We start from the raw sequence: 22,306 nt of genomic DNA, 5'->3' as shown, positions 1-22,306 counted from the left end.
TGAGCTTGAACTGACCATCTATTTGTTTCGGTGCGGCAATCCATTTACAATAGTTCACTATTGCTTTGCCTTTGACAGATTAACAGTTAGAATACAGAGACACCTTAAGAGCATTGTCAACACTCCTACAAAGAGTGTTTGTGCATTTTCAAAAGCTGTAAAGCTTAAAGTCCAGGCAGCTCTAAAGGTATAAACATCACCCCTCTCTTGCTGAAATATATGTGAACTGCCTGCTGTAGAGGTAATTTTATCATCATTGCTCCTACCCACCATCCTGAGGTTTCTCAAGCAGCAGGTGTCCTTGTCAGGGAAGTGAACCCTGAGTGGTCCCCCCCTCCCCCGCAACCACTAGGAGGGGGAAAGTGTAAATAGAGGCAGATGAGAAAGCACACAGCAGGACATAAAAGGCTAGTGGAAAACCTGTCTGACTGCCTTAGCAATGATCTCTGTCTCTTTCCCTTTCATGTTTGCTGTTGTTTTAAATATCTGGCCCTCTTTCTTAGTATTTTCAGAAATGCCCTCACTGTCAAGCATTGTGTTAGTCTTCCAAACCCTTCTGCTTTACATTTAAAGATCAGGCATCTTGGATATCTAATCCAGCATGAATGTTACAGATACAACAGTCAAGCATGCTATTGTGGCTGCTGGATCGATAGGAGACATGAAGCCTGAATTCTCATTATATAAGCACCATCAAGCCGCATCACATTGATGACAGATCATTAACCCAAATGGTATGTGCTGCTGTTTTAAGTCCTGCCATTACAGGGCAAAGGCCAGTAGCGTCTGCAGGAATCAGTGTCTAGGTGCAGAATCAAAGCAGGAAAAATTGACTGAGTTGTTTAATTGCACTAAAGCTGAATACCTTCAATGTCTAAAATACATCCAGTTTCTCTTTAATTATTTGTTGACTGTTGCAATTACTGAGGCAAAAAATAATCACAAGAGTACAAGTACTTTGGCTCTGTCTGGAAGTTTAGCGAATTTAATTGTGGCATCCCCTGCCCCATTATCCATGGCTATAGCATCTTGCTGTCCTTGTGATAATTGTGTTAAAGTTGTTTTTAGAAATGGTTTAACAATGAAATATTATGTGTAGGGTTTATCACCTTGAGATATGTTTTAATCTTAACACCTTTGATCCTTCCAGTATTTGGAATGTCTATTAACATATTAATGATCCTTACTAAATCTTCTTATATGAAGCTACTGTGATAATTGCATTTGCTGAGTAGGTGTGATATACTCAACAATCTCTCTGTTAGCTTTTTCCATGTAACTTTTGAGTATGTGGGGAATGTTTTGGAATGATTTCCTTAGAGGCGCAATCATGAAATTGCTCTTGTGTACAGGGCTGATTCCAGGTTTGACGATGCCCTTTATGGGCCCATCCAATTGCAAATGAATTTGGGGGGAAATCAAATGTTTTGAAATGCACTGGAGCAGCACTGTGTTGGGTGCTCTGAGATATTGCAGGGATTTTGACATGGTAGCTCTCAACTGACAGGACAGGAATAAGTGCTGGGGAGCCTTGTGGCAGGTGCTGATGCCGACCCTGCTTCATGTGAATATTACAGGAAGAACAAGTGACCAGCAGGAAGTAGGACCTGACAATATCTTAAGATTTCCACATAGGCCAGTGGTCCAGCATCCTGTTCTCACAGTGGCCAACCAGATGTATTCTAGCTGTGTACAGTCGTACCTCGGGTTAAGTACTTAATTTGTTCTGGAGGTCCATTCTTAACCTGAAACTGTTCTTAACCTGAAGCAGCACTTTAGCTAATGGGGCCTGCCGCTGCTGCCGCGCTGCCACTGCACAATTTCTGTTCTCTTCCTGAAGCAAAGTTCTTAACCCGAGGTACTATTTCTGGGTTAGAGGAGTCTGTAACCTGAGGCGTATGTAACCTGAAGTGTATGTACCTCGAAGTACCACTGTATTAGTATGTGTTGTAGCTGCAATCATAATATGCTCTGGCATGATGAATGAATCCACACTTCTTAACAAAGCTTCTTTCTGTTGCATTTAGCAGTTTACATTCCTTTTAGTGCCTGGAGTAATATTCTCAATGTGTACCATTTACAAAATAGACCCATCTGTATCTGACAGTTCCTATGCATTTGGATGCTCTGACAGTGTGGATAATCAGGCTCCTGTGAGCATCCCAACCTATGGCTGCAGGGCACTAACGTTCAGTCTTGCACAGTGTTCTGAATAGGGCTGCAGTTACCCAGCTTTGAAAGTTTCAGTAGCAAGAGTTATAAATCCTGCAAAGGAGAGAACCTCTTATAGTTGTACTGAATAAAATCAAGATGTTTATCTTCTACAATGGGAGAATGTAGAAGGATGGGTAGCAAATGGGAGTTAGAGCTTCAAAATACCAACAGTAAGTAAAATGTATTCTAATAGGAGTCTACACTGGAAGAGAGAGATAACATTGAATGCTGAAACCTTTTGTTATAAGATTTGAGATAAAGCCATCCTTGTGTGTGGTGTTGACTCTGGAGATGAATATATTTACATCCAGGACACCTTGAGCCTGGAAGCCACTGGCATGCTGATGCATTCAACTTTATTTTAAATTGTTATTGCCATGCTGGGATATAAGCAGCATGAAATCGCTGTCGGTGTCTGAGCTAGGTATAGCCTGGAAGCCTAAGAAAGAGAATGCTGGAATGGTCTGTGGGGCAAACCACAACAAACCAGAAGCCAAGGCTTAGCACAGATCTGTAACATAATTATTCACACACGCAAAGAATCCTGGAACTTAGTTTGCTAAGAGTGCTGGGTATTATAGCTCTGTTATGAGGAAACTACAGCTGCCATGATTCTTTGGGAGAAGTCTTGTAACTTTAAATGTGTGCTGTGGATCTTCCCTTGGTAGATTTAGCAAGCAGTAGTGCAGGTATGAGCTGAACTTAAGAGTCAAGTCAGTATCAGAGACTGTGAACCAATCTGCATTTTAGGAACTGCCTTTGGCATGACAATTTCTCCCAGGTGTATTGTGGGCTCTTTTATATAGAGCTGACCAAACTGGAGACAGAGTTTGCTTGGATACAGAAAAGATACATATCTTTAGAGTAAGGCTGTTCTTGTGGTTCTCCAGCTGGAGGCTGAAGTGCTGAAATTCAGATGCCAACAATTCAAGACCCTCACCCCACCATAGCTTGACAATTTAATGTTTGGTGCTTAATATTTTGTTTTCATATTTATCATGGGTTGCTTATTAGTAATATATTGTTTTTAAAAGCTGAGAGAAGAAAAAAAAGTGTGCAACTCAATTAATAACCTGCCTCTACAATTTTGACAGATGCCACTGTTGTTTTAGTTGGGAAAATAGCAAGTATAAATTGGATTGCCAAGGCACAGCTGCAAGCTCTGCCCTGTACCTTTGAAATCTACTACCACCATGCATAGAGAGATCCTGGTCATATTTCCCCTGTGCCACCCTACCTTCTTCTTCTTTGGCGATCACTCGTAGCCGAGTAAGATTGTCTTCCATAGACACGGTTTTAATAATGAGTCCATAAGTGACTGTGGAGGCCAATTCTGGACCCACACGTCCTTCCACAGTGGGGACATTGGTTTCCGGGTGGGAGTTGATCATGGTGTGGATTTGCCAAGCATGCCTTCCTCTTAGCACATTTCCCCTTTGCGCCCTGAGTTCAAGTGTCTTCAAAGCCCATGACACCTTTGGTAAAGGCTGTTCTCCAACTGGAGCGCTTGCAGGCCACTGTTTCCCAGTTGCCACCCTACCTACAGTAACAGGACTCTGGGTATGCCACACCAAGGGCTAGTGTGAGGAGTAAAGGTGGATCTATGTCTTCCTTCTCTCGCAATGTATCACAGCCATAGCATATCTCTTTAGGTCTTCCAAAACAGAGTCATTGTTTTGAAGGATAATGAAAAACAATGACCTTGCTGCTTAAGGTTGCACCGGATGTCCACAATTTGGTTTCAGTGTAATTGTCAGTCCTGTGACATTGTATTTCTGACTTGAGTATGCATGCTAAGTAACTTAAATTAAATATTGTTTCAGCAAATTAAATATCTGTGTTGTTTCATATGCATGACTGTTTCCTATTTCAATATGCTTTGCCCAACCAGCTTGCATAATGAATTAGTTTTTGCATTGTGCAGTTTGGGAGCATTGGCATATAATAGGAATATAATGTCCTTATGGGTCGCTGAAGCCCATTGGCAACAATTTCCCAGGTGTTCCATTAATGCTTCTCTCACAGATGAGATGCAGGCAGCTATGCTTGCTCCCAGTGGCTTGCCTGCATCCATATTTGACAGTTACTAGTCATCTCTATTTTGCTTTCCCACTTCACAAAATCCTTCAGGGTTGTGATTCTTCTGTCATCTTCTTTTTCCTTTCCTAAGGAAGCCCTGCTGCCTCAGGCCAAAGGCCTATCTAGTCCATCATCATCTCACTGTGGCCAACTGGATAACTCTGGAAATTCCACAAGCAGGTCATAGGAGCAAAAGCCCTCTCTCAGTGGTGTACCTGGCTCTGATTCTGGATGTATTATGTAGCTATCATGACTGATAGCTTTTCATAGTCTTAGTGTTCATGAATTTTCTTTAAGAGCGTAACAGAATGTTCTTCCAATCACTGAAGTGTAAGAATAGCTATGATGGTATGAGATGAAGCATGAAGCACTTCTGTCAGCAGAAACATTGCCTCCTTATCAGGTATCACATTTGCATTCTCCTGGACTGGCAATAATGGTAATAACCCTTATTCAGTGTCTGCTACCTTGAATCGAATTTTTTAATTAGCAAGAAGTCTTTGCTGATAAATTAAAACTTTATCTGTGTTTTCAGGATTTCTAATCTGATTGCATCTGAATGCTTTTTAGCCACCAGCATAGCCACTGCTTGGTATAAAATCCATCCTTGCTTTCCCCCACATGGCCTTTCATTTGAGTAACAGTTATATTTGTTTTCCATTATTCATGGCATTCACGTCTTCATATCTCAGAGGTCTTAGCACAAAATTTGTACAATGTTAGTTTAGTACCATGAGAATCTGGAGAATGAGAATGAAAGACAGATTGATCACTGTTAGGTGAAGAGCTTCATACAGTGTTTCAGACAAAGTGGGGACCTTGATCTTAGGTGCTCAGAGCTTCTTTCTACTGCTTGTCCAATTTGGTTGGCTTCGGACATCAAAGGGATAACCTTTCTGTCTAACATGCAAGATCAATATTTGTTCATGTTGAATGTTAGAAACCTGTTCAGACTTTCCCTCTGTTCCTACTGTTCTCCTGTGTAATGAAGAGATGCACCAACCAACCTCACCTTATGTTCAAGCCGCTTAATTAGATAAAGGAAAGTATTATTTGTGTAGTAGTTACATCAGATGTCATGCCACCTGGAAAATCCGTTGGGGTTGCAAATATTGAACCATTATCATAGCATGATAGGTAATGTTTGACTTTTCAAATACCCTTGGATTTTCCATGGCAGTCGCTCTTGAATGAGGAAGGCAGGTCAAGCGTATAATAGCTGCTCTTCTCAGCATTATCAGGTGCCACCATGATTAAACTTGAGAACCTTGTGAGTTGGACTGGAGTTCTGGGCGCAACCCAGGGCCTGATGGTCAGAGGAGGAACTAAAGGTAATTCCAACTGAGATATGCATGCCACAGCTCTTAATACTCCTGGTCTAGGAAGTCATACAACATTAGAGGGCCAACCTAGGGTCGCTGACTGATTCACAGCTCCCAAATCTGCTGCCTTTCTTAAATCTGGCCATTCTGTCACGAATGGAGGCCACCAAGTTTCCTCTGCACCAGCAGCCTGTCTGATTTCTACCTGTCAGCTGATCAAGAAACTGTCTCCTCTCTGGCATGAACCCCCCTGATAAGACCCTCCTCCCCACAAAAAGTGATAGCCAAAAGGCCATGGAATAATGGCGTGGATTTCTATGCAGAGGAAGATTTGCATAGTACTAACCTGGCCATTTCATAGTAGCAGTCACTGGCCATGCTATTTTTTAAGATGTCATCATTCAGTTGTATGAGTATCTCAGCTTGTAGTAGATGGTTAAGGCATAAACCCTACACAAATCCAGAGTGGAGTCAAGAAGACTGCATCTTGTGCTGCATCTTCCAGCAAGTCCTGCAGCTAAGCTGGTGCCAAATGTCATTTGCTCCTGAAACTGATTCTCTGTGTGTGCTTTCCCTTGGACCACAGTAGCAAGTGAGGCCAAGACGGCGGGGGGCAGGTCTTGTTATCTAGGCAGCCAAGGACCTCCATATGCACTGCCCAGGTGTGAGCCCCAGGGAGGTCACTTTGGTGGGAGGCATCAGTTATGAGTTTCCGGTCTCCACAGCCACAGCAAGCACTGTGATTCTCCAGCAGCTTGACTTCAGCCCTGGAGGTGCACACCATTGTCTCTCGAGGCAGGTGACAACAACAAAAAATAGATGGCAGCAGAAGACAAAAGAGGCATACAGTTTTTATTAGTCCTAGTGCCCCAGGCAACCAGCTATATTGTGAATGTAGTTTAGTTATTTATTGAGGAACACACAATAAAAATCTGTATCCAGCAACCTCAGGATAAATCCAAGCTTGGGCAATGGGAAGCAATTACTCAATCCAGAACGGGAAGGTATATTCTCCAGCCCAGATTCTTTCAGGTCAGCAGTTTGCCTTGAGAAGTGCAGCAAGCCAAAGGTTGATCAAGTGAAGAGTTTCCTTATTTGCTATTTATATCGAGTCTGATTAGTACAGTGTATTCATTTTGCCTGCCAATCCCTGACAGGAGCAGTCCATGGTAGCTCTTGACATTCTTGGTGCAAGCCTCTAAGTCCTCCATCACAGAATAGAAACTGTGGGCAGGGAAGGAGGGAGAAAGACTAGAATGAGAGAGATAGTTTTAGTGTTGCTGTATGATTTAGTGCAGGCGGGGTGTCAGAGAGAACAACACTCTGAGAACTTTTGTTTTCTCGCTGGAATTGTTAACATCAATAAGGAACAGTAATCAGAAAGCAACAAAGACTCTCTGTTCAGTAAGGCTTTGCTACAAGATAATTTTCTGATGAGGGAACACAAAATGACTCATTAGCTATTCCACAGCTGCAGAAAAAATTGGAGCGAAGTGGTGTTAAATGTTTCCTTTTCAGGATCCCAAAGGTCAGAAATGGCATCCTAGTTGCAGAGCTGTGGCTGGCCTGTAGAACAAATTCTGTCACTGCCCAGTGCATGTTGTTGGGGGGAGCATCTTGGTGGTTCGTCTTCCTGATTTAATGTGGTAGTTCATCCTGTTAAACAAATTGGGAGCTGAAGGGATTGGTGATGTCTGGAAAGTCAGTTCAAGAAGATTCACACTGATTCTCTGTTTTCTTCCTTAATGACCTTTGTCTCTCTGAATATTTAAAGGTTCCCCCCCCCCAAAAGAAACTTACTATTCAATACTATGGAGCACTATCACAATGCAGCATCTCATAGGACTAGGTTACCTGAAGAAACTATTTTCAGGAACTTGCTTTTCCCGTCCTACAGAACACAAACTGTTTTGCTTCATTCAAAGTCTATTTTTAAATATCTGGTGGACTATGCCTGTATTCAGTCTACGACCTTTTCTACTTCTGAGCCTTTTCTGACGTAGCAGAGCTCTTGACAATGTACATACTCCCCCCCCCCCATCAAAAAGCTGGCAAATGCTTTCAGCAATTGCTTTCAGCAGCTGCTTTGACAATGAGATGGTTGCGTAATTTCACATAAAGGGCTCATCCATTTTCATTCTCATCTCTCAAGCTGTTACCGAAAGCTGCTTACAAACACAGTGTTACCAAGTGTCTTTTGGTTCCTTCCCCAGAGTTTTCTGAAAAGAAATTTGGGCAGATTCTTGCTGAAGTGCTATTTTTAATATATGTATTTGTGGTCTGTTTTTAAATAAATATAACAGCAATATAAAATAACAAGAAGAAAAACTACCAACCCACTCCCAAATAGCAACCCCCACTAATACTAGTTACTTCATTAAATTGTGAACATTGATTTTATAATTTTCCCAATCTATGGGGTTTGCCTTGCACTTTATTGCACCACTACGTGATGAAAAGGCTCAATTTTCCAGCAAAGTGATTGTAAAACTTTTGCTAATATCATTTTTAAATGACCATCTTCCCCAACCACGATATATTTAGTTGTGCCCAATGATTTAAGTTCATTTCTAACTTTATGTAATCATTTCCTGTGGTTATATTTTGATAAGTTACTCAGATTTTGCATTATCCATATGCCCAGATATTTGACTGCAGAACATTTCTGGGGGGAATTATATTTCTTTCTTCTTCTATGTATGTCTCTTGGGTGAAACAGGCAACTTATTGAATTGCATACCTCTGTTGATAATTTTAGGCAGCTTCATAGTCTTGGGTTGGCATAGTTAAAGCAGTTAGTTTCTGTAGAGTGAACCGTGCAGGTGTAAAATCTGTCCATCTTTATTCCAATAGGTCAGTTTGGATCTGCCATTAGACAAAATGTGAGTTGCCTAAAACACTCCTCCAAGTACATGAAAACAGAGGTGCATTTTTTGCAGTGTTGTGAAACCTCTGTCCTATGCAACACTTTATTACAACTAAATACCACTACATTTAAGTGACTTCTTATATAGGGGAGTGTCACCCAGAGAAGGAATTAAGAGAGAAAACAGAAGTGAAAAGGGGACATCCTGGTAGTTCTTGCTACATCTTTCCCTCATTTAAAAGGCTAAACTTCTACAGAAGCAATTATGGGATTTATCTTGTATTTTTTAAACAAGAAAGCAGCCCACACATTGTGTGAGCAATATACCCATATCTGCTTTGTAGCTCCTCACATATCTCCCTTGCCTTAAATATCTTTTATGGTCTTCTGTTGCAGACAGGACTCTGTACAAGATGAGTAAGTTTTTGACCTCATCCTCTGTTTCTCTTTTATCCTCCTACATTAATACAGTTGCCTCTAACTTCAAATGAGGGACGGAGTCTAATCTCTATGCCATCAGACTCCATAATTTTTTTTTTGTAGCTCCTCACATATCTCCCTTGCCTTAAATATCTTTTATGGTCTTCTGTTGCAGACAGGACTCTGTACAAGATGAGTAAGTTTTTGACCTCATCCTCTGTTTCTCTTTTATCCTCCTACATTAATACAGTTGCCTCTAACTTCAAATGAGGGACGGAGTCTAATCTCTTTGCCATCAGACTCCATAATTTTTTTTTTAATAAATATTTATTGAGATTTTTTAAATGCAAAAATAATAAACAATATGACATGTATCATAACATATTTTCAAAGCTTCTTTGGACTCCCTCACGTCTCCCGCTCCCACTTGCATCATTGTAAAACTTTTTCCAGCAATTTATCAACTTGTTTACATTCTTAAATCTCATTCATTTAATTTAATCTAATAATTCTCCAAAAGGTTTATATTTTCCTCAATCTCACTTATCATCCAGATTGCGTCTAATTTAGTGGTGCTCAATTATTTATGATCTGGCATCCTTCTTAACATTCAACCAAATTACAGTGTTTTTGTAAATAAATCCTAAATTTCTTCCAGTCTTCTTCAACCCTCTCCTCTCCCAGGTCTCGGATTCTGCCGGTCATCTCAGCCAATTCCATATAGTCTATCAGTTGCATCTGCCATTCTTCCAGTGTGGGTAGATCTCGGGTTTTCCAGTGCTTGGCGATGAGTATCCTTGCTGCTGTTGTTGCATACAGGAAAAAAGTTCTGTCCTTCTTTATCACCCTCTGGCCGACAATACCCAGGAGAAAGGCCTCTGGTTTCTTGGGGAAAGTATACTTAAATACCTTTTTCAACTCATTATATATCATTTCCCAGAAGGCCTTCACTCTAGGGCACGTCCACCAGAGGTGAAAGAATGTTCCTTCATTCCCTTTACATTTCCAGCATTTGTTATCAGACAAATGGTATATTTTGGCAAGTTTAACTGGGGTCATGTACCATCTATATATCATTTTCATTACATTTTCCTTCAAAGCATTACATGCAGTGAAGTTCAACCCAGTGGTCCACAACCTTTCCCAGTCCTCAAACATGATATTATACCCAATGTCCTGTGCCCACTTTATCATAGCCGATTTAACCATTTCATCTTGTGTGTTCCATTTTAACAGCAAGTTATACATTCTTGAAAGTACCTTAGTCTTAGGTTCTAGCAGTTCTGATTCCAATTTCGATTTCTCCACCTGGAACCCTAACTTTTTGTCATTTTTAAAAACTTCTTTAATCTGAGCGTAGTGTAACCAGTCTCGCACTTTATCCTTCATTTTCTCCAAACTCTGCAATTTCCAATTGTCTCCATCTTTTTCTAAAATTTCCCAATACTTTGGCCATTTGGCCTCCATACTGGGTTTTTTTGGGGCCTTAGCTTCCAGAGGTGATAGCCACCTTGGAGTTTTGTTTTCCAATAAGTCTTTATATTTTGTCCAGACATTGAACACTGCTTTTCTGACAATATGGTTTTTAAAGGCCTTATTGATTTTAACCTTATCATACCATAAGTATGCATGCCAACCAAAAGCATTGTTAAAACCTTCCAAATCCAATACATCAGTGTCTTCGAGAAGTAGCCAATCTTTTAGCCAGCAGAAAGCTGCGGCCTCATAATACAACTTTAAGTCCGGCAGGGCAAAGCCCCCTCTCTCTTTCGCGTCGGTTAATATCTTAAACTTAATTCTGGGCTTTTTGCCCTGCCAGACAAACTTAGAAATATCTCTCTGCCACTTCCGGAAGCACTCCGTCTTGTCCACAATCTGTAGTGTTTGAAACAAAAACAATATTTTTGGCAATACATTCATCTTAATAGCAGCAATTCGGCCTAACAAAGAAAGTTTCAATTTTGTCCAACTATCTAAGTCTCTCTTAATTTCTGACCAACATTTTTCATAATTATCCTTAAATAGACTCAGATTTTTTGCTGTTATATTTACCCCTAGGTACTTTACTTTTTTAACCACATTTAATTCTGTCTTTCTCTGAAACCGTTCTGACTCTGTATCTGTCAAATTTTTTCCCAATACCTTGGTTTTCTGTTTATTTAGTTTAAATCCCGCCACCCGACCAAAGTCTTGGATCAGTTGTAGTACTCTTTTCGTACTAGATTCTGGCTCCTGCAGGGTCAAAACTAGGTCATCTGCAAAAGCTTTGAGTTTATATTGTTTCGCTCCGACCTGAATTCCTTCCACCAACCGGTCCCCTCTAATCATATTCAGGAGCACTTCCAGAACTGAAATAAATAGCAAAGGGGAAACAGGACAGCCTTGTCGTGTTCCCTTTTCAATTTTAAACTCTTCTGTGACCACATTGTTAACTATCAATTTAGCCTTTTGTTCTGAATATATTGCATCAATCCCATTCTCAAAACCCCGTCCCACTCCCATTTCTTTTAAATTTCCCTTCATAAATTTCCAGGAGATATTGTCAAAGGCCTTCTCCGCGTCTATAAAAATTAACACTGCTTTTGTATTTATGTCTGTTTGCAAAAGTTCCAAAATGTCAATAATGTTCCTTGTGTTAGCAAACAAGTGTCTACCTGGGAGAAAGCCCGCCTGGTCCTTATGAATTACTTCGTTTAAAACTTTTTTAAATCTACTTGCCAGAATATCTGCAAATATTTTATAATCCACATTTAAAAGAGAGATGGGACGATAGTTCTTAAGTTGTGTCTTTTCAGCTTCCGATTTTGGTATCAATGTGATGAAAGCTTCTTTCCACGATTCTGGCGCCCTCCTCCCCTCCATAATTTCATTGCTAACCTCCATCAGTGGTTGTATCAGATAGTCTTTTAGTGTCTTATAATACTTGGAGGTCAGCCCATCTGGTCCTGGAGATTTGCCCAATTTCATATTCTGAATGGCTTGTTCAATCTCTTGTCGTGTTATTTTACAGTTCAGGATTGATCTATTTTCTTGTGACAATTTTGGTAATCCATTTTTTTCCAAAAATTGTTTAATCTCAATCTCATCTTGCGGCCCTTGGGTATATAATTTTTTGAAATATCTCTGGAAGCACTTTCTAATATCCACAGGGTTCTGAATGTTTCTTCCTTCAATCTCTAAATTTGTAACTGTATTTAGTTTTTGTCTCCTCTTCAACTGCCAAGCTAGCAGTTTTCCACATTTATTCGCTGATTCAAAAGTTTTTTGTTTCATTAATTTAATCTTCCACTCTATTTCCTGGTTTATCAATTTAGAATATTGTGCTTGATGAAGTTTAATTTCTCTCAGCGTCGGCTGTGACTTCGGGTTTAATCTTAGCTTCTTTTCTAATTCTTTAATTTTCTCCAAGATTTTATCTTTCCTCTCATTTTGTGTCCTTTTCTTTACAGCATTCTGTTGTATCAAGAACCCCCTCACCACTGCCTTGCTTGCGTCCCAGATGGTTCTTTTTTCCACCGTAGTGTTCATGTTTATCTCAAAATAATCCTTTAGAGCTTTTTGGGCCTTCTTAATAATCTCCTGATCTCTAAACAAATTGTCATTCATCTTCCATCTAAAGGAGCCGGTTGGTATTAGTGTCATGTCCATCTTTACTGCATTATGGTCGGAGCAGGTCTTTGGGCAGATTTCCACCTTTTTGACCTTGGGTGCCAGACCTCTAGATATCCATATTTGGTCGACTCTTGTCCAGGTCAGTTGGGCTTCAGAGAAAAGTGTTCCCTCTCTTCCCAAGGGGTTCTTTATCCTCCAGATATCAATCAAATCCATATTGTCTGTCATTTCGAAAAAGGTCTTTGGTAGTCTGCCATCTTTTGTAACATTTTGGCTTTGTGACTTATCCATGTTGGTTGATACGACCCCGTTCATATCTCCCATCAAAATGATGTTGTTGTAGTCCAGATAGTCCAGCATGGTCTCACACAACTTCTTATAAAATTCCGATTTCCCCTCATTTGGCGCATAGATTCCTAATATCAAAAGTTTCTCTCCTTGATGTTGTATCTCAATTGCCAAAATTCTTCCATGTTCGTCTTTAAATAGGAATTTGGGTGACAGGCTCTCTTTTGCATAAATGACCACACTTCTCTTCTTTACTCTGTCCGAAGATATAAATTCCTGGCCCAGTCTTTTGTTTATTAGCACTTTTCTGTGGAGCCTAGTCACATGTGTTTTCTTGCAGACTCCATAATTGTGGGAGATAGAATGCCATTTATGGGGGCATTTCTCTTCTCTGTGCTGCATATTAGACAGTTTATTGTAACTTGCCATCATGTGGTGTCTGCTGTCAAAATGAGTTCAACGCTTTTCTTGTCTGCTGCAGTTTGCACACCACAGAATAATGTCTATCTCTGCTCTGTTGCTTCAGAAATCACCCGCTGGCTTTCCTTAATCTGAAAACATTATCAAAAATATCACAGATTAGTATTTATATTTAGAGCTTATTTGTTTGACACTGGGGTTTGCTGAAGCAGCTCAGTCGGTCAGTTTTCCTCACCTCCGCATGCTGACCTCATAAAATTTAAAACCAAAAATAATATTAAAACAGCTTAAAAAAATGAAACACCATTAACAGCAGAAATGCCAGACATGATGATAATTCAAAAGAATTTCCTTTTGGCTTAACCAGTGTATTTTTGACTGAGTTCTTATCATGTCTTATATTGGAAGTGATTTTTGATTTCGTATTTATTTACTTAGAGCTAGCGTAACTTGATCAAGTGAAAGGAAAGGACTGGGTGGGGATATGAAGGGCACACACCGTGTCCCTCTCCTATTCTTTGTAATGAGATAGCATGGAATGCATGTGCAATCACTAAAATAGGGGGGGGGAGGAAGCAAACAGCTTTGGTTCACCCCCATGAAAGTCTCTGTACATATGAACACTTTCCCTGTACACAAAAGAATTGAGGCTGTAGCTCAGTGGTGGAGCACATGTTTGTATGCAAAAGGTCCCAGGTTCAACCACTGGAATCTCGAAGTAAGGATGGAAAAGACTTTCTTCTGAAACCCTGAAGGGGGTACGGCAATTTGTATAGATTTTGGGGGGTGAATGTGTGGCCTTCAAAATCTTCTTGGATTCCAGTTTCCATCAGCCCCAGGCAGCACGGTCAGGGATGCAGGCAGTTAGAGGCCAGCATCTGGAGAACTACACTACTGGTGTAGATCATACTGAGCTAGATCAACTAAACACCATGAATCCTATTTGAAAAATATCCATCAATTATCTTAAAGGTGGGTTCCAGGTATCCAGAAGCAACTGCGTGGTGTGGATTTCATTCATTGTTGTACTTAGGTAATGTGAACAATTACACTGGAGCATTATTATATCTCTTAAATAACCTTACCATATCACCCAAAAGCAAATCCAAATTAGGGATCACATATGGAGTTTGGTGATGATAGTCAGACATGAGCTCCTACAGAAGACAAAATATACAAGCATTATTTGAATGACGTAAGGTGTTAACAGTAAAGAACCAGATGGCACATTGTATTAAATAACATTATTAATGTTTCTCTTCTAAGGTAGATGCATTGGCGTGGTGCTGGCAGTACTTACATCTTTCACATTGCTTAGGCATGTTTAATTAGGAATTTAATTGATGGGTAACGGTGATAATTTGTGTTTTTCTTCCCTTTCTTCCCTTGTCCCACTGTGTCTGTCCTTCCCTCCCTCCTGCACTAAAAGTGGCTGTTCCACTATCTCCAAGTTCCTCCTGCTGTTCTGCAATAGACCAGTTCCTGTCTAACCCTGAACATATTCTGTAAGTCTTTTATTTTATTACATGTTTCTGTGTTCATGTGTGTCCGTGTGTGTATGTGTGTATTTATTCATTTTAATCGACGTTCTAGAACTTCCCCTTGTTCAATGGCTTGTTCAGTAGTTACAGGACTGAGAAGCCCTAAACAAGGGGCACTACAGTGACCACTCCAAGCCCCCCTGTTGGTCCCCAGCAATTTTATTAGGGGGGCAAGGGATTGGGAGATGGTGCTTCAGTGGCAGGCATGGGCCTGGGTCCTGAGGCATTCTGGAGAAATGCTAGAATGGGGAAATAAAGGTGGTGGTGGCTGCCTCACCTGGCACTTTTCTTAAAAATGCTGGTCCCTAAACAGTGGGGGTGTTAAGAAAGTTAATAGAAAGGGAGGCTCAGTGCAAGGAATTTGCAGTTGATTATGAAGTGTGCCATTTTCTTGTAACCCAAAGGACAGGTGGCATATTTTATACTGAGTGTTCTGAGCTGGCTATTATTGTTGCCAAGTACAGTGATAGGGATCAAATATTGTTGTGCATGGTGATCTATAGATGTGCAAAAGAAGATTTTAAAAGAATTTTATCACAAAGCAGAACAAATGGTTAGGACACCACAGAATGTCATCCTTCTCTTAATATCTTGCTTGTCAACCCATGTCTTAGGGAATGGATCTGGTAGTTAAGACTCACAAAATATTATTTAAATGTTGCTGCCAGAAGTAGTACCTGCCTTATATTTAGAAAAAAATACAGTACTGTATTCTTCATTCTGAAAGCTAAAATGCAGAGTATGGAATACATGCCCCCCCCCCAAATGCTTGCCTGCTTATATTATGAACACCCCCTTCTTTGTTAAGAATCCTAAACCTCAGTATTTCAAGAAGGGTACTGAAAAAAATATTTTGGAAGGAAGTAAATCATGGGACCACTCTGATATTGTCCTCAGTTTTGCATATTTCTCCTAGACAAGGATTCAAGGAGTTCCCTGAACCCATTTGCACTTACCTCCTGATGAGTTCCCACCCACTTTCTTAGTCTTGACTTTACAAACAAGGACTGAAGCATAACAAAAGGCTACAAGAAGGTCCAGGAATTCTGAGCTCAAGCTAATGCAAGTGAGCACAGAATCTAAATCTGGTAAAATGACTAAGGGTCATGTACATGGGCAAAAATGTTCATTGGCAAACATCAACCCAGCTCCTTGTAGAAGAAAGCTATTTTTATTTGATCCTGATGTTTAAGAAAATCTTAACAGCCCATGCTGTGTGACAAAGAGCACTTAAATAAAAAGTTTACTGAAAAAAGACGAACTCATTAAGGAGGAAGATGGAAAGCACTTAACAGACATTCTCAATACAAGATTTCCTATTATGGGGTCAGCTTTGTCCACATAATACCTTGGGTGTTTTTAAAGCAACATTTTCTCAGGCTGGAGTAAACTGTCCAAAATGACTCAAGAGGGAAAGATATCTCTAAGCAAGCGGGGAAATGCACTATTATTTCTTTTCTTTTCTTTTTTTTATTCTCTTTTTTTTTTTAAAAAAAAAGATTTTTATTAAAATTTTAAAGGTTACATAAGTAATATAAAAATAACAACAGAAAAACACCCAATTAAACCAAAAATGAAAGCAAAACATAAAAACGAGTCACATCAAAGAAAAAAGATAAAAAATGGAAAACAGACAAGAAAGAAAAAAGGATGCATAAAATAAAATAAAAAAGAACAGATCAAACCATTACATAACTTTCTTTCTTTAGCTTATTTCCTTGACTTCCTCACACCTCCCCTCTTTGTATTCTGGTTCAGTTAGATATTTCAGCAAATCCTTCATCTTTGTTTTTATCCTAATAATTTATCTTAATATACTGTAATTTAACATTCTCTTCTCACCAATTAATCATCCATTTTTACTTTATTTAATCTTCTTTCTCATTAAAACTAATATATTTGAACTTCATCTCTTAAGACATTTCCCCTAGGGTCATAAAAATTTTATTCCACGATTTTTCCATTTCTCATTAAAAAATTTTTTTAAATCTCTATATATACACTTTAAATTCCCAATTTCCTTCCCCCGTCTCCCCTCCCCGGTCCCGGCCCCTGCCGTCAGTTCCATCAACCTCCCAGCGTCCATCAACCTGGAGATCTTATATCCGAGGCTCTTAACTCTTCTTCACTTCCCTTCTGCCGATCTTCTTGATAGTCTTTGGTGCTAAAAAGCAGATCTCGGGGGAGCTCCAACCCAATGATGCTTATATTCCTTCTTGACAGGTCTGCCAGATTTCCATAATTAAAGCTAGGGCCCATAAAATATTCCAAACCTTGTTTCACAATTCTTCCAAGTCCAAAGGCCCCCGAAACTCCAATCTCCTCCTGGCTCAAATTCATATTCCAAAAGTCATTTGACCCCTGCATAAAGGGATCTCTCCACCTTTCCTTTTCCAGATCAGGCCAGGCACCCATCTTCAAAAGCTGGCTTCTCCTACTTACAATCATATAAGACCTCAAGTTGTAATCCTCCATTTGCCTCTTTAGGGTTAAGGCTCCCCCTTGTTTTGCTTTATATTCAACAACAGCAACTTTCTCCTTCTCTAATTCATCAATTTGTTCAGTTAGGAAAGATTCTTGTGCCGGGTTCTTGTCGACTTCTATGCTGATGCCCACTTTTATTCCCATGATATCAATATTAGTAGCCATGACATCTATCTGTTTATGCAGCTTTCCCAACAGATAGATTGTCCTATTCAGAACAGACACTACTTCTTCCTTTGCCGACATTCTTAAGATGTTCAAGGTCAGAACTAGTTTCTCACAGTCTTTATCTTAAGACCAGTTTCCCAGCTGCACTCTTGTAACAATGTCCCAAAACTCCCTCTCTAGAGGAAGACAGTCTCAAATTTGTATCAGTCCTTTCCAGCACAATTCCAAAAGTAAATTAGTAACAGTTTCCAGTTACTTTTTCTTCTTTTTAAGTGCAGAAGCAGACAATAGAAACAATGTCTTTCTGTTAAAGCTAGCTGTCAAATTAAAGCCAGCTGTCAAATTAAAGCTAGCTGTCAAATTTGTCCTGTTTACCGTCAATGGACTTTTTGCAAACCGTTCCCAGGTTCAGAGACGTGATGCTTCAATTTTAATTTTCCACCTTCTCGTGCAAGTTCACTTGGTCAAAATTAATAGTTTCAATCAGCGGAGTTTTAATCCTTTACGTAAGACTTTCCAAAACCTTAGTTAATAACTTCTTTGCTTCAGTCTATTTACAGAAAGGGAAGGTGGACTTCCTGTTTAAACCTTCCCCGTTCGGTGCCAAATGAAATTATTTAAAAGCTCAATTTCCTGTTCTACTCACGGGTTGTTGTTTAAAATCCAATTGTCCACAGGAAAAAAAGTCAGCGCTCTCCGACAGCAGCAATGCGGCTTCGCTCCGTGAAATAAGCGGTCGATTCAAAGCACCGTGCCTCTCGCCCCATGTCGCTCCGGATTCCCAATACTGGGTCTCCCCGCGAGTAGGGGGGCGCAGAAGGTGCCAGCCGAATCCCAGGTTCACAGACTTCTTCCGTCTGTGATTTCTAAGGGCCTCCGCCATCGCCGTGGCAGTCAGACCCTGTTTTTCACGGAGCCGGTTCCTCCCGATCGGAGGAGCTCTGCCATTGCCGGAGGCGCTAACCCGGAAGACACTATTATTTCTTTTCATCCCAAGCTGCCACTACACTGTATCTGCATGTCTCATTTTGTAGTTTAAATGTTACTGTTTTCAGAGGCTTTAAAGATAAGCTACAAAAATTTATGCTACCTGACACTCATTGAGCAGTGCATGTTAAAATAAATTACGGAAAAATGCAAAATTCATGCATTTTTTGTGTGAAAGATCCATGCAGAGCTAAGTGGGCAGTGAGCAAGTGTCTTCTTTATGGTTTCTTCCTGAAACCAAAAAGAATAGTTTTTGAAGCTATCTGATGATGGCTTGAACTCATGATTTGAACGCCAGTTAATCCCAGAGGTACCCAACACGATCTTTGACCACTGGCCATCCTGGCTAGGGCTGTTGGGGGGGAAGGGCATGGCATTGGCTGCCTATGATATGAGTGAATATTTCTTTAGCAGATAGCCACCAATGAGTTATTATGCTACAAAGCTGTAAGATAAGGTGTGTGAAATTCCATTTTAGGTATGCCAACAACAAGGAATTTAAGCCCAGGGCTTTGCATTGACATAGCATTAACAGATGGTGAACAGCAGTCAAAAGATGTTCCGTTTATAACAACTAAAACTATCTCCAATTTCAGAAGGCATTTCTTTCTTTCAGTTGAAACTCTGTGACCTTGTAGCTGCCATAACCCTGCCAGACGTGTTGTGCTCATCTACTTGTTATTTTCCTGTTGAAACATCTTAGTGGGATGCTAAGAGTTCAACCAAGAACATAGTCTGCAATTTGCCAATGACAAGGACAGACCATATTTGTCAAGTCTTCAGTCGCAGCTTTGATTAGACTCCAAAGTAAAAATACGTTCATGTTGCTAAGGCAATATTAGAAATGAGTGATTCATCTTAGAAGGGAATTAACTGTACTGAGGTACCAATTGTGATGAAATGATTAACTCTGACAGGCTGGAAAGCAGGAAGTTGTGGTCTGCAAAATGTTAGGTTATTTTGCAGGTACAGGTTGCAAAAATGAGTATGAGGACTAGTTTGACTATGATTCTGCTAAGCAATTCATTAAAGTTCATCAAGCCCACTCACTGCAGATAAGATAAATCAAAGTCTGCAAGGAACTAATGTTATTTATTTATAAACAAAACACATCATTTAGTTTGATCTTCTTGGATATTTATTATTATTATTTTGTGTATGTTCAAAATCTCCCTCAAACTGGTCTGAAGGAAAAATAAAATATGAGGGGACTTGAGGTTCATTTTATAAGGCCATATGAAAATAATATTGCACTTTCCTAGGTTATTGGGAGGGCTTCCAAGATGAGGATCATGTGGCTCTACCCCAGAATTTCCTGTCGCAAATGAATTCATTATTCCACTATTTACAGAGCAATCCAAGATCCCCTTATGCCACACTTTGGGTGGTGGAGGGGTCAAGGTGCTGGATTGAGTGGTGTCCCTTCCTCTGCAAGCACCACTCTGGTACTGATCACCATCTTCCGCCTCCAAAAGGGGCAGGCAGGAGACATGCTGCCAGGCTCTTCACTAGCAGAGGGAGAGGAGGGGGCGGTGCTGATCTGGTCTGGGATACATTGAACTCTGAGTCGGTCTCACTTGGAGCTGGCTACCCTCTCCATTCCCCACCCTGAGCAGCTGGACTGTGGGTTTTTATTTATTTATTGCATTTATGTCCCACCTTTTCCCTCATCCCAGTTATGTGCCATTAGGACAGCCTCACATTGGCTCCTCAGTGGTATTTGGAGGCATTTACTTGTTTTTAATTATCTCCCTTGGCTCAAATCAAGCCCAGATCCAAGGGGGGGAAATTGTGTCACTGATGAATGGCCTGAAACAAGCTGAAATTCTGCACATTTATTTCAGTAATGGTTGTGGGCATCTATAATGTGTCAAAAGAAGAGCATTTTTCTGTTCTCTCCTCTTTCGTGCATTTTCCGGTGTGTCCATTAAGGCCAAGGCTGTGTATATTCCATGAATCATTCTGCTTTAGCATTGAAAAGTGCAAAATTAGGTAAGTGAGCACAGAACTCAGCATCCTGAGGCCACAGCTTTTTTAAAAAGGGGGGGGGCATAAGAGGTAACTTACTGCGTAATATGGCTGGACTGCTGAAAGTGTCTGATTTAAATCTCATAAGAATCAGGGAGGGAGACTTAATAGAATTTCCATTCCTAAGAGCCAGGCTTTGGTGTGCCATGCATTGCTTTCTGTTCTTCTTCATGGAACAAATAAATTGTTCTAAATAAAATGCATGCAAAGTATGTATCACTTTTGCATGCTATGCAGAATCCAACTTTGCTTACTTCAGGATTTAAATGGCATTTTTTCAGTTTGAAGCACACATAGCTAGCCCAACTCAACCACTGTGACTATTTTAGGAAAGAAAGTTTTCTTGTTGCTAGCCTCTTCTTATATACGGATGCATTTCATCTGGAATTCACATAGCCAAGGAAAGAAGCCCTTGTTCTGGGAGATTTGGCGGTACACCAGTACAAAGAATAATTAGGATGTTGTTACCAGCAGTGACATTGGTTCTACATGGCAATGCTTGTGGATTCAAGGCCCAACAATGCCTCCCTGCCTGTTAACAAGCAGCCACATGGCACAGCATACAATGTAACACAAAGAATGAAAGCAAATGATTATTTGTTTGTTTGTTTTACTACCATCCTTCACCCTAAAGTGCCAGGGTGGGGTACAACAATTAAAACACAATGTTAAAAAAATTTACAATCTCAAAGACAAAATGGGTGCTAAAAATATTCATCTCAGGTGTCAAAAGCCAGAGCAAAGAGGGGCATCTTGAGGAGATACTGAAGTGGAGAAGTACAGGAATGCTTTTGTGAATCATTGTCCAATGTGTATGCTGGCCAAACATTGTCATGAAAATTGAGTGTTTTACACTGCACTGCAGCAAAGAAGATATACCTGCAAACAGGACATCATACAAGCAAATATTCTTTTCCTCTTCTGTTGTGATGCATCTGAAAAGAGAAGAAGAACTTGTTCTACCTCTGAGAAGCTTCTTACTGGCTAAATGGTGGCAAAAGGTGGTGTATGAGAAATTATTGACTACTGGGATATCCCATGTGACCAACAAAATAGAATTTTCTCCAGCTGCTAATAATACAAATTTGGAAAATGAACTTTCTCACAGAGTTGGAAGCTAGAAGGTTTTCTGTCCAATCCATGTTGTGCTTGTTTTGTTTTCAGTCCAGTTCCCAGGGTGATAGCTACAAACTTAGCATGCTAGATCGGCAGACCAAACGACTGTCCACCTGTTGAACTCTGCCTTCCTGGTGAATTATGGTGCAGATGGCAGCGCCATTTTCAGAGCTATAAACAGTATAATTGTCATAGCTCTTTGAATGGTACTGCCATATGTACCAGAAAAGCAGCATTTAGATGTGTAAGGGCTTTGGGTCAACTGAACTGCCTTTGTAAATTACTGTATATGGAATTCTAAAGTGAGCTTGAATGCTATGTTAAGCTTTAGAGGATATGCTCCAAGAATGTTCTCACCTGCAATAAATCCAAGTATATGTCAACAAACTGATCATGCAGACAAGACATTGAGCAGCAGCTCAATGACAAAATGACTAAAATCAAAACAAATAACCAGCAGGTTGTTTGCTTGAATGAATGGTGTATTTCTACAGTGATGTATGTTTAGCATGCACATGTGCAGGTGTTTAATGGATCTCTTTCCAATAAAGCTACAGAGCAAATCTGCTTTTCGGTATGACTTTAAATATTTCCTTCAATATCTGCATGCACTGGTGGACAGAATAGTACCCATAATTTGTGCTGTAGATGCAGAAAAATAACATGATGAAAGACTGTAGTAATGAAAAAGGGAATGATACAGAGAACATGGTGAAACAAAGACCACTTTCCCCTAAGACTCCTCTAACTTGGTGTGGAGG

At 40.1% G+C, this 22,306-nt stretch overlaps 1 protein-coding gene across 6 annotated transcripts in view; it reads left to right on the top strand.

Annotated features, from left to right (window-relative positions):
• Positions 1 to 22,306, top strand: part of HTR4 (5-hydroxytryptamine receptor 4) — a 165,339-nt gene that overhangs the window by 119,283 nt on the left and 23,750 nt on the right. Inside the window, exon 6 of one of the 6 annotated variants that reach the window (XM_079964865.1) lies at positions 14,651 to 14,726. The exons of the other annotated variants lie outside the window; for them this stretch is intronic. Within the exon in view, the coding sequence (XP_079820991.1) occupies positions 14,651 to 14,711 (61 nt within the window). The 3' untranslated portion in view covers positions 14,712 to 14,726. The remainder of the gene's footprint in view (positions 1 to 14,650; positions 14,727 to 22,306) is intronic. 6 annotated transcript variants of the gene reach the window in all.

The sequence above is a fragment of the Podarcis cretensis genome (genome assembly GCF_951804945.1).
Source record: "Podarcis cretensis genome assembly, chromosome: 2".
NCBI lineage: Eukaryota > Metazoa > Chordata > Lepidosauria > Squamata > Lacertidae > Podarcis > Podarcis cretensis.
This window is presented reverse-complemented; position numbering and strand designations above follow the sequence as displayed.